Consider the following 13,771-nt stretch of genomic DNA (forward strand, 5'->3'; position numbering starts at 1 on the left):
TCTCACAGCGCAGGGTCGCTGAACCCCCCAGGAGGCTCTTCTTCCCAGAAACTTACTGGAGATCAGAGCAATCTTCCTTGCCCTACTCGACTGGCAATCACTCCTGGCGGGTCGTCCCGTCCGCATCCAGTCTTACAACGCCACGGCCGTGGCGTACTTAAACCACCAGGATGGGACGCTCAGCAGTCAGGTAATAGCAGAAGCAGCAAAGATACTTCGTTGGGTGGAACATCACGTTCCGGCCATTTCAGCCGTCCACATTCCGGGGGTCGAAAATTGGGCAGCCGACTTCTTCAGCCGCCAGGGCCTGGTGGCGGGCGAGTGGTCTCTCCATCCCTCAGTCTGCGACCAGATTTTTCTTCGTTGGGGCACCCCAGACGTCGACCTCATGGCGTCTCGGATGAACCACAAGGTTCCTCTATTCGTGGCCAGATCCTGGGACCCTCTGGCCATTGACCACGACGCCCTGGTAATCCCATGGCCGCAGTTTCAGTTTCCTTACTTGTTTCCCCCTCTCACCTTGATCCCAAGGGTAGTAAAAAAGATAAAGTTAGAGGGGATTCCGGTCATACTCACAGCTGGCCAAGGAGCCCCTGGTACGCGGAGCTCGTCAACATGCTCGCATATACCCCTTGGAGACTCCCAGACCGCCCAGATCTACTCTCACAGGGCCGACTCTTCCACCAGAGTTCTCAGTCCCTGCATTTAACGGCATGGCTGTTGAGGCCGCGGTTCTGAGGGAGTCTGGTTTTTCTCATCAGGTCATACAGACTATGATCAGAGCCAGGAAGCCGCCACCTTCTCGTATTTACCACAGGTACTGGAAGGCTTTCTTCCGGTGGTGCAAGACACAGGACGTCTTTCCGATGATTTTTTCCCTTCCGGACTTTCTGGATCTCCTGCAGTCGAGTCTCGACTCGGGTTTGGCCCTCAGTACCCTAAAGGGTCAAGTTTCCGCCTTGTCCATTCTTTTCCAAAGGGACTTGGCTTCATCTCTCAAGTAAAGACCTTTCTGCAAGGAGTTGCTCATCTTGCTCCTCCTTTTCGTCCTCCGCTGGAACCTTGGGACCTCAATTTGGTTCTCAGTGCCCTTCAGACCGTTCCTTTTGAACCTCTTCAGGACGTCTCCCTTTCCTTTCTTTCCTGGAAGGTGGCCTTCCTCATTGCCATCACTTCAATTAGAAGGGTTTCCAAGTTGGCAGCATTATCCTGCCGCTCCCCGTTCCTGATTCTTCATCAGGACAAGGTCGTTCTCAGACCTGTCCCTGAGTTTCTTCCCAAGGTGGTTTCCACTTTCCACATGAATGAGGATATCATTCTTCCTTCTTTTTGCCCTTCTCATGTTCATCCTTTGGAGAAGTCTCTTCACAAACTTGACGTTGTCAGGGCCGTTCGGATCTATCTTTCTAGAACTGCCCATTTTCGCAAATCCGACTCTCTGTTTGTCATTGCTGAGGGTCGCCGGAAAGGCCTTCAAGCGTCCAAATCCACGATTTCTCGCTGGATTCATTCTGCTATAACGGAATCCTACCGTCCTCGAGAGACACAGCCCCCTCCTGGGGTACGGGCCCACTCCACCAGAGCTGTCGGTGCTTCCTGGGCTGTTTGTCACCAAGCCTCCGCTTTGCAGGTTTGCAAGGCTGCAACCTGGTCGTCTTTGCATACATTCACGAGGTTCTACAGGGTTCATACCCAGGCCTCGTCAGATGCAGGTTTTGGTAGGAAGGTACTGCAGGCGGCGGTCGCACATCGGCCGACCTGAGCCCTTTTCTCGTTTCCTTTCTACCCACCCTTTTCTGGGACTGCTTTTGGACGTCCCACGGTTATCTGTGTCCCCCAATGAAGCGATAAAGAAAGAGGGATTTTCTGGTACTTACCGTAAAATCTCTTTCTTGGAGCCTTCTCTGGGGGACACAGCACCCTCCCTGGTTATTCGTTCCTGGTACCGTGTTTGGGCCTACAAGTCCTGATTGAGTTGGTACTCGTGTGTTCTCAGTTATGGTTGTTTCTCCTACTGCTTTTTTCACCAACTGAGGTGCTCAGTGCCTGTCGTGGGTGTATACTGCCGGGGAGGAGCTATTGTTCTTTTCCTTTTTTGCATAGTGTCAGCCTCCTAGCAGCAGCAGCATACACCCACGGTTATCTGTGTCCCCCCAAAATTATTATTATTATTTTTTTAATTTCTCATCAACATTGTGAAGATATTATCGTGTAAAGTTTAGCTCCTACTTTTCTCTTTAACCAAGGGATGTTAACAGAAATTTGTCTATAGGGATGGTTACTTTTTCCCCTTCATGATATTGCCCAATCAGAGAAAAAAAAACTAAAGGAACACCGCCACAAAGAAGCTTAGACCCAGCTTTTTTCTATGAGACCTATAATAGCAGTCCTGCTCTCCTCCTTGGTCTCTGCAACTCTTGGGTAGTGTAGGGAAAGAAGCACCCACTTAGAAAGCTGCACATCCATCAGAAATTAAGAAAGCAGATGGATGTATTTGAAGACAACGTAATCCAAAAACATATAAAAACAAAAACTGCAAAAGACTTAACCCTTTGGTCCAAGACCTACAAGGGTCTCATCACATGCATAGTAAGGCCTCCTTCACATGTCCGTATACAACACCTATGTGAAAAATGGGTGATGGTGTCATCAGTGTTTTCCATCAGTGTGCCATCAGTGTTTTTCCAGTGTGGATAAAGAAATAAATAAATTACAAAGCTTTTTCTATATACTTTGCAATGTTAAACAGGGGCAGCACATGGATGCCATCAGTGAGCTGAATGTGTTTTTCACTCACCCATATACTTGTATTGGCCCTTGTTATCTGTGCTTCTGGGGAAAAAACGGACATGTTTCCTTGTATTTTGCACGGACATACGTTCCTTGTAAAAACACGGACATGTGCAAAGCACCATAGGCTATAATGGGTACATGTGGGATCCATGAAAAATACATACTGGAAACTCGGACATCCGAAGGAGCAATGCAAAAATCATAGAATGTAATGATAAGTTAATAAGTAACAATAGAATATCATGTACAAGTCTTCATGAAAGCACTACTATCAAAAAATTTCTATAAAAATATTCTCATGCAATAAATGGTAAGTGAAAAAGGTAGTATGTATTAAGCACTAAACACCACTATTGGGGAGAAGTTAACTCAAGTGTATTGCCATTCTAAGACTGCTTCATCAGGGGTATTCCAAGTGACCTATTGCTGCCTGCAAATAAATTACTGTAGGTTCACCCCCCATGTATAGGATTAGTGTCGAAATATGGAGACACAAGACGAAATGAAATACATACTTAAGTATAGCAATTGATTTACCCCAAATATTCAAGTAATCTCCAAAGAAGAGGAAATAACATAAAAACGCCAAAACTGGTGTAATATAATAAGGTAATGTCTTACCACAAGTAATTGCCGCGCCAAACATTGCAGATGAATATGGAGAACACACGCACTTGTACTCCAGATAGAGATCCGTGATTGCACGAATACCCCTGCTACCCCATCAAACATGGCTGAAAGTGGCCTACACAGATGAAATGAAAATCATGTGCTAAGTGCATGCAAGTAGCAGTGAGCCTGAAAGCTGAAAGTTGCTAGTGCATACTGCTGCGCAATAAACGTAGATCCTATGTATATACAGTAGTTGCGAACCCTGCACTCTGTCTCTGATAAGTCCAACTGTTATGGTCAAATAGTAGCTCCAGAGAAAGGGATAGGTGATGTCCACTTAATGATCCGCCGGTGATGCTAGTCGCTCGGGGCGAGTCAGCTTGTAGGCATCTCTGGATGTGGATTTTCAGCCATCCAAGTTATCATGCAGCACGTCATGCAGTAGTACTGCAGCAGTAAATTTACTGTGTGGTAGCCTGTCTTATGCGCTACAGCATAGTTTGCCACATAACTTGTTTTACCTTTTTAAACTATTACAGACAGGAAGATAGTAAATTTCTTGCCGCAAGCTGCAGCAGAAGTGCTGATATTAGGGTGGTAGTGCCGGAATCACTGTTGTAAGGATAACAAACGAGTGATTACATATAGATATAGACGTTTAAAGAAGAAAAAAAAAAAGTCCAATGACCTATAATGAAAGGAAATACTTCTATATTTAATGGTGAAGAAAAGGTCTAATAAATCAATGCATATACATAAAGATAAATATAATAAAATAACATAAAAAAGAACATTTGTAAGAAATCACGAAAAAAATTACTAAATTAAAAAAAAAAATAGTATGTAAAAATAACAGTCAGAAGATGAGTGTATAATGTGCCAAACAGGTTTCTATAGTGGGCATACTAATTTGCAAAACAACTCCGTTCCAGACCATTTAATTCTCATATATATGTGAACGATAAGGCACACAAATTGGAACAAAAGAATATAATACAAAATCGGTGAACACAAAATTTAATATATAAAATAAAATGAACACAATAAAAAGGTCTATGTAAAAACACAACATTTCACCAGAGCGAGAATGTCATCAGCGGATCGGTCAAATAGAAGAATCACAGGCTGTGATGAAAAGACATAAGTAAACAGTTGTTTACAGTCTAACAAGCTATTTTTGGTGTATATCCTTATAGTAAAGGAGGGATTTTAAAGCACAATCCGCCAAAATATCCTGGGCTACCGCAAAGATAGGTAGTAAAAAGTCCATAGGGGTTCACTCTGAGTAATGGACCTCTGCCATGTTTGGCGAGGCAACTACTTGCAGTACAATATTACCTATAATATATTGCACCTGATTTGGTGCTCTTATTTGGGGATTGCTTGAATCTCTGGAGTGGATCAATAGGACATCTGGTGCTACACCTATTCCATTTTCTCATTCGTCTCATGGAAGGACACAGAACCATGGGATAGTCTGCTGCCACCTAGAGGCTGACATTATTGTTGCATTTAAATAAAATTGTCTCCTCTGCAGACTATACCTCGCCTGTTGGAGTCAGGCTTCCTCAGTTTTGTGAGAATGTAGTAGAAGGAGAAAAGAATTAAGGTAAGAAGAAACATAAATGCACGCCCAACCGGGAAACCATGGAAGGGAGCTGTGTCCACCAATGAAGATTATGAGAAACAGATTTTAAAGGGCCACTGTCACCCCCCTCCAGCCGTTATAAACTAACAGAGCCACCTTGTGCAGCAGTAATGCTGCATTCTAACAAGGTGGCTCTTTTAGTTTTTAGGTTCAAGTATACCCCAAATAAAGCGTTTTTATACTTAGCCACAATTCCTGTCTCTAGCCAGGTAGGCGGGTCCTGACTCCCCAGCTTGGCCAGCTCCTCTGCCGTCACTCACATCTTCCTGCGCTTTCGGTGCCGCCCCCTCAGCGCTGTTATCGTTTCAAAACCGGCGCCTGCGCTGTGTACTGGTGTCCTGCGCAGACGCAGTAAGCTCTGGCCATCTGATGTCCCAGCCAGGCTTGCACACTGCGCCTGCGCGGGCATTGCGGCCGCCGGCCAGCCACCTTTGGAATCCCCGGAAAACGTCTTCTTATCAGTATATATTTATGTTTCACCTATACAGAATATTCCGTGTAATGGCTGATACCAGAGAACAAAAGACATCCACAGAACACCAGGATGGATCTGCTGCACAGCAAATAGCTGTAGGACCTGCGATGACGTCACTGCCATGTGATTAGGGAATATTCTGTATAGGTGGAACCTTTGGAATCCCTGCCCCGCACTGTGCATAATGCATAACACAGTGCGGGGCGGGGATTCCAAAGGTGGCTGGCCGCAGTGCCCGCGCAGGCGCAGTGTGCAAGCCTGGCTGGGACATCAGACGGCCAGAGCTTACTGCGTCTGCGCAGGACACCAGTACACAGCGCAGGCGCCGGTTTTGAAACGATAACAGCGCTGAGGGGGCGGCGCCGAAAGCGCAGGAAGATTGGAGTGACGGCAGAGGAGCTGGCCAAGCTGGGGAGCGAGGACCCGCCTACCTGGCTAGAGACAGGAATTGTGGCTAAGTATAAAAACGCTTTATTTGGGGTATACTTGAACCTAAAACTAAAAGAGCCACCTTGTTAGAAATGCAGCATTACTGCTGCACAAGGTGGCTCTTTTAGTTTATAACGGCTGGAGGGGGGTGACAGTGGCCCTTTAAGGTATCAAAAATCTATTTTTTTGTTCGTCTCATTGAGGCACACAGAACCTTGGGACGTCCTAAAGTTGTCTTTAGGGTGGGTAAGAATGAAATATTACCGTTACCACCTAGTCTTCTGCTGTAACTCAAGCGGTAGTCTGGACTGCCACCTGCATTATCTTCCTACCAAGACTTGCATCTGCCGAGGTAAAAGGGTGCACCCTGTAAAACCTGGAAAATGTATGTACCGATGCCCAAGTAGCTGCTTTACAAAGCTGCAAAACCAATGAAGACTATGAGAAACAGAACTTAAGGTGAGTACCAAAGTACTTTTTTCACATCTCTTACATATATTTGTACTAATCCTAGACATGGATGATGAACCTTAATTATTTGCAGGTATGTAAGAAGGCAATAGGTAACTTGGTATTAGCCCCGAGGAAGGCGTCTTAAAATGGCGATACACTTGGGGTAACTTTCCCCCCATACCGGCATTTGTATGCATAGCACATTATCTTTATGACCAGATACTAACAACATATCCACAAGATATCTTAGTCTTGGAGAACCCCTTTAAAAATATATGTTAGGACAAAATAGGAAATGGCAAAACAAAATTAAAAAAACTCATAATGGTATGAATTGTATACGTTTATACAAATGTCAAAAATACTGTTGTAGACTTTCACTGGGTCTTTTTTACGCATTATATAGATCATTCACGTATTACAGATCCAGCTGTAGTTCTACTCTTAGGGTACTGTCACACAGTACCATTTTCATCGCTACGACGGCACGATCCGTGACGTCGCAGCGTCGTATGATTATCGCTCCAGCGGTCATACGTTGCAATCACGGCGCTGGAGCGATGCCGAAGTCCCCGGGTAACCAGGGTAAACATCGGGTTACTAAGCGCAGGGCCGCGCTTAGTAACCCGATGTTTACCCTGGTTACCAGCGTAAACCTAAAAAAAACAAACAGTACATACTTACATTCCGGTGTCTGTCCCCCGGCGTTCTGCTTCTCTCCACTGTGTAAGCACCATAGCCGGAAAGCACAGCGGTGACGTCACCGCGTCACCGCTGTGCTCGCTTTCCGGCAGGCAGGCGCTCACAGTGCAGAGAAGCTGAGACGCCGGAGGACAGACACCGGAATGTGAGTATGTACTGTTTGTTTTTTTTACGTTTACGCTGGTAACCAGGGTAAACATCGGGTTACTAAGCGCGGCCCTGCGCTTAGTTACCCGATGTTTACCCTGGTTACAAGCGAACACATCGCTGGATCGCTGTCACACACAACGATCCAGCGATGTCAGCGGGTGATTAAGCGTCGAAAGAAAGTTCCAAACGATCTGCTACGACGTACGATTCTCAGCAGGGTCCCTGATCGCTGCTGCGTGTCAGACACTGCGATATCGTATGGATATCGCTAGAACGTCACGAATCGTACCGTCGTAGCGATCAAAATTGCACTGTGTGACAGTACCCTTATGTTTTTCACAAATCACTGATTTCAGGGATTGTGACCTTTATTTGTCCTCTCTGTGATAAGGACATCTGTGATGTCTGTGACACCTTCTCTTGCACCTCTTGTGCAAGTTTAATTTTATTCTTATTTTTAGGAACTGGAGCCTCAGGTTGGAGAACAGCTGCTGCTTCAGTGGGACAGAGTTCTGCTGGGTGATCGAAGTGTGTCTCATTGATTGGATTCTCATCTCGTGTGCCATTTTATTTAAGTGAGTATGTTCCCATAATGCGCCACTTGTTGACCACCAGGATTATTGATGTTTAGGTGGCACATGTACATGCCTCTCTTGACTTGGTTATAAAACATGGGCGGAGCTGGCTGACATTGGTGTAAAATTGCACCAAAATTATGTAACAAATTTTAGCAGTTTTATGCCAGAAAACTGATGAGTGGGAGCCCTTTAATAGTATATAAATCGCCAAACTATAAAAAAAAAGAACACACAAAAACAGGTATTAAACCCTTTTCAGGGTAGGGAGGAAAATGCCTCTCGTATTTAAGAGGGCCTCACCAAATTTTTCATTATGAAGTGGACACACAATGTAATAATGTCTGCAAGAAAGAATAAAACGTTTTCCTTGTATTATTAATTTGCCTTTGTCACGTCCTTTTTTTTTTCCTTTTTGTTGGATACTGACCAATCATAAGCAGGAAGCAACAATCAAAGGAAAGAATAACACACCCCTCCAATAGCATAGAGCTGGTTTCTAAGTGTGTGAGATGTATGACAAACAACCCTGGTCTCTTGGTCTAACCTCCTGTATGAGTCAGTGTAGCATGAGGGCCAGTGCAGCTGAGTTTAGCTGTGTCACAGTGAAAACACCCTCAGTGAATAAGTCTACGTTCACATTTGCGGCCTGCGCCGCAGCGTTGGGCGCCGCAGCGTTGGGCGCCGCAGCGTCGCCGCATGCGTCATGCGCCCCTATATTTAACATGGGGGCGCATGGACATGCGTCGCACTTGCGTTTTGCGCCGCATGCGTCCCTGCGGCGCCCGCGTCCGGGCGCAGAGGACGCAGCAAGTTGCATTTTTGCTGCGTCCAAAATCAATGAAAAAAAGGACGCATGCGGTGCAAAACGCAGTGTTGTGCATGCGTTTTGCTGCGTTTTTGTTTGCGTTGTGCGTTGCGGCGCCGACACTGCGGCGCACAACGCAAATGTGAACGTAGCCTAACACCCTCTTTTTTTTTTTCTTTTAAGTGGGTGTTATTCACTGAGGGTGTTTTCACTGTGACACAGCTAAACTCAGCTGCACTGGCCCTCATCCCACACCGATTCAGTGAAAACTCTGATAACACCCACTAGTCCAAAGTGCACCCCAGAATTCAGGGGAGCTTATCTTCTACTTTTGTATACAATTGAAGCCTTTGAGTGGATTACTCGGTCTCTAGTCAGCCTTTTTTTCCTAAGGTGTTTTCTGCTGTCATTTCGTACGAACCGTTTCCAGTGGATATGAAGGACGGGTATGATATTATACCTTAAGGTCTGCCAGAAAGGTTACATTTTTTGCCTGGTTGATACATTCCCCAGAATAATGATTGACTTTACATATACATTTTTCAAATGAATTGCACACAGAGGGCGTTCTGATCATGTGAGGGATATGAAGAATAAACAGTGCAGCTCCTATTGAATAGGAGCTGAACTGCAGTACCCAGGAACGGACACTACAGTGTTTGGCGCTGTCATCCTACTTTTTACATGCAGCTGATAGCAGAGGTTCTAGAAGATGATAATTAGGGTGACGGGTGTCATAACACCAAATGATCAGATATTGATGACCTATACTAAGGATAGTTCATCATTATCACAATCCTGGACAACTTCATTAAGGCCAGATTTTATGATCTTTGAGAACAAGTTTTGAAGCCAGTTTAAAAAAAAAAAATTATATTGCTTTCTGGCAAAAATATGCAGCCCCCGTACGCAGCATCTGGCAGGACGCTATTGGCACAATCTTTACAGGCTCTCATCAAGTAATTAATACAGGAACACAAGTCTTGTTATTAGTATTGACAAATCAATCTACAACACGAGGCTTTATCCAGATAGTCTCGAAAAGGCTTTACTCCTCAATTATAGCATCCATTGACAGCTGAAATGACAGGAACAGCATCCTCGTGGGGAAATGAACAGATTTTCCTCCAGTCTGTTCACAGTAATGATCTTTTTCCATGTCCCCTGACATTTCTTGGTGTGTGAAATCAATAGGTAGAGATGAGAGGCTAGTGTTGTGCTTTAACCCCATCCATGGCTGTTTTTTTCTACGTTTTATGCTTTTTTAATTAAGTTTCTTCATTAGAATATGTAAGTAATTTAGTCTAAGTGTAAGGTGGCCATTATTTGCTTCTATGGTAATCCATGTGTACTGGTACTAATATGTATGCACACTTTATTTTCAAGCTGTGCTTATGTTTCATCAGATCAATAAAGGATTGTTACCAGAAAAACAATTTTGATAGCTATTCTTTTTTGTATTAGAAGCTATGGATTTTAACTGATGGGCATTAAAGGGGTTGTCTGGTTTTAGGCTACAAGTCTGCAGGCGCAAAGTGAGAATTCTCCGATGCCACTGCAGGTAGATGGCAGTCATGTGACCACAAGTGTGCAATTTCCATACTTCTGACTGCATTCGACTAGATGTGACCAGCCTCGATGAGTGCACTTGCATTAAGCAATGCTGCCACATCCAGTACTCACGTGACCGCATGTGTACAAATCTCATACTTGCGGTCACGTGCCTGCCTCTTCCGGAACTGGAGAATCTACACAGTGCGCAGTGCTCGTGATGCAAAGTTTCACAGTCCCATAGAGTGACTGCAGACTTGTGCTCTAAGGCTGGATAACCCCTTTAAGAGAACATTAGTAGTACATGGTCGGACAAATTGCCCACATCTTGTGCCGAAAGACTAACTTATTTCATTCTATTTTAAATTCTGCAATTATCACAATGGTTTTCCAAGAATATTTGCGCAAGATTCTTTCCACTATTGTCAGCAGCACATCTCCTCAAGTTCAAATGCGCATACTAGTACGTTGGGGCAGTCAACGCCCAGTGTAGAAGGCATGTTAGATTTGTCACTTAACAATGAAGAACCATAGAAATGAAAGCTTTTCTTGTGTTCATTGCTGAAGTAACCCATTCTCCTTTCCTCTTTTGAACAGGTTTGATATCCAGAAATGGCGATGAATATTTGGAATTACACCATTTTTAGAAAAGATAATTTATCTGTGGTTTCCGTTAATTGCACTTAATTGTTTACAGGCAGCTCATTTCTAAAAGGCCGACGTCATCAGAAGGTTTATGAAGAACACACTGGACCGAGACAGGATTGATATAGTTCTAGTGAAGCATAATAGGAGATGTAGTGATAAGTTATGAATGGTTGCCCAGCCAGGGTTTCAGAACAAAATATACTTTATTGGTTTTTACTGTTGTAAAGCAAATTGCATTGAACAATAATGTTCAATGTTTATTAATTATTTTTTTTATTGAATGTTATGGGGGATAAAATTGCAGAAGTTAGGGGAAGTCTGTTGTATTCAGCCTTGGTTTTAAGAGGTATTCCTATTTTATTAAAAGGGTTATGAATTAAATGGGAAAACTCCCTTCAAATAAAGTAGTCTCCCTTATAAAGTAAAAATAACAATCACCTCTAATACTGGCACAGCTATGTTGGTGCCAGGTCTCCTGGGGCTCAGCCGACGCTTTTGGGCTTCGGCACACTCCAAACCTCGGACACATCCTTTTAATAATAGCATATTACAAGGATATGCCTTCTCATCTTTTGGACTCTGTGTTGAATGATGACGATTCAGTGCTATTGTAGCACCGCGCGGCCTTATTGTTTCTGTAAAAGTTGTGATACCCCCTGCCGACTGTGTAGGGAACTGCAGCTGGTACCTATACACTTCATAGGGTCTAGTGACTGGGAACCGATCAGAATGAAACATTGTTGTAGCACTCTGTTGCCTTCATAGGTTTAATGGGAACCTAACAGCAGATTCAGACTGCCTAAGCCATGGGCAACATGAATTAGCCACTGGCTGCATTATTGCAGTCATGTGATTAACTTTGAAATGCTGCAGCGTTTTAGGGAAAACATTCTTTTAAGAGCCGGCTGTGAATGATGCATCTCGATTGACTAATCCAAGAGGTAAGTCATCAGTGACTTCTCTCCACTCTACAGCCCTTGACTGACAAGTCTTTCCTTACCTATTTTTGTGAATAGGTAGACACCTGTCATTCTAAGGATGCAGGGAGTAGCCACCAGGGACATACCTCTTGGACTTGTCATCCAAGACGCAGGATGGCTGGCCAGCTTTTAAAAGTGTTGTTTCTCTGAAACGCCGCAGAGTTTCAGAGTAAAACATATACAGCTGCGATAACACAACCAGTATGTGAATTGTGCTGCGTTAGTTAAGGTTCCCTGGTTTCCTTTTAATAGTTTTTTCAGCATAGACCAATAACATCAAAGATTAGAGATATATCATCCCTTTATTTGATATGTCAATACATTGTTAGGTAGTTGATCATAGAAGTGTTATAGTATTAAATAGTAATATTATTATTTGGACCATAGTCCATGCATGTATTTGTTACACTGCTGTACAAGGTATATCTACCACGTTGTAGATGCAGCTGATCTGTTATAGAATATTTGCTTCTGGCACATTATTATATAAACACAACCAGAGAAACACTATAGGGATAGTGATCCTACATGCTATAGTAAGATGTAAACACTTAAATATAGTAGCATTTATTTAGGAAACTATAAATGGGAACAAATGGTACATGCACACAGGGTGGATACACAGATTCGTGTTTATTATCCTTGCTGTAGATTAGGTTTTACCCAGCACAATACAATATCTGTGAAGAGTCTGCATTGGATCAGTCCCATCTGTTTCCAACCTCGATGTTTTACAATAACTTGATTAACTGCGGTCCTCTAGGATTGATAAATGGACCATTGCTGGTATAAGGTAGGGAGTACTGCTTACTTACTTATCTATTGACACGAGGTGCATCTGTATGGCTGGGTGTATCTTAATGTGATGAACTTTGTCCCAGAGTAGTTATTTAAGTAGAAGAAATATTCCAAATTGTATAAAAATACAACTTTCACTTGTATTTGAATACTAAGGCCAAAAAAATATGTATGTGCCTAACATGGGAAACCCCTTAGTTAATATAAAATATAACTTTTAATGTAAATAGTTAAAAAAGACAAAAACAACATCAAACACCATACACATAAAAAGTGCTAAGTACACCCTGCGATCAGTACCCTTGTCTCCGCAGCTGCCTATCAGTGGAGGTTGGCACCTTATATACCTAAGATACTCGAGTATAAGCCGAGGCACCTAAATTTGCCACGAAAAACTGGGTAAGCTTATTGACTCGAGTATAAGCTGGGTATGAATTGTCCCCTTATCCCTATCCTGGCATGCATGGCGGCTCTCCATGCCTGTCCTTGTATGCATGGCTTCTTATCCCCGTCCCTGTATAATATGGCTCCTCATCCCCATCCTTGTATGCATGGCTCCTTATCCCCATCCTTGTATGTATGGCTCCTTATCCCCATCCTTGTATGCATGGCTCCTTATCCCCATCCTTGTATGCATGGCTCCTCATCCCCTATCCTTGTATGCATGGCTCCCTGTATGTATGGCTCCTGATCCCCGTCCCTATATGTATGGCTCCTTATCCTCATCCTTGTATGCATGGCTCCTTATCCCCATCCTTGTATGCATGGCTCCCCGTCCCTGCATGCATGGCTCCTTATCCCTGTCCTTGTATGCATGGCTCCTTATCCCCTATCCCTGTATGCATGGTCCCAATAAAAAAAAAAAAAAAACACATCCTACTTACCTTCCCTGTGTGCCCTCGCTGCATCTCGTTCCGGCGCTAGCAGCTCTTCCTGCGAGTGAACTGACAGGCAACACTAAGATAACATTTAGATGATCATCTACAGTAAATGTTATCTTAGTGATGACTGTCAGTTCACTCATCCATTTATCTCTCTGACATTTGTGCACCTACATCCACATGTCCAGCGGCTGCCCTGGTACTTCTTCCTTTTTCCACCCAAAATATATGAGTGGGTGATTGGTTCACTACAATAGAGATATCTACG

The 13,771-nt window shown here is 43.8% G+C and overlaps 1 protein-coding gene across 2 annotated transcripts in view; it reads left to right on the top strand.

The window, feature by feature from the left end:
- The window catches only part of YTHDC2 (YTH N6-methyladenosine RNA binding protein C2), a 198,705-nt gene extending 185,232 nt beyond the window's left edge, over nt 1–13,473 (top strand). For both annotated transcript variants that reach the window (XM_077290493.1, XM_077290503.1), the window contains exons 30-31: nt 7,724–7,837; nt 10,794–13,473. In XM_077290493.1, coding sequence (XP_077146608.1) covers nt 7,724–7,804 — 81 coding nt within the window. In that variant the 3' untranslated portion in view covers nt 7,805–7,837; nt 10,794–13,473. The remainder of the gene's footprint in view (nt 1–7,723; nt 7,838–10,793) is intronic.
- Nucleotides 13,474–13,771: the final 298 nt, after the last annotated feature.

The sequence above is a fragment of the Ranitomeya variabilis genome, chromosome 1 (genome assembly GCF_051348905.1).
Source record: "Ranitomeya variabilis isolate aRanVar5 chromosome 1, aRanVar5.hap1, whole genome shotgun sequence".
In the NCBI taxonomy this organism is placed as follows: domain Eukaryota; kingdom Metazoa; phylum Chordata; class Amphibia; order Anura; family Dendrobatidae; genus Ranitomeya; species Ranitomeya variabilis.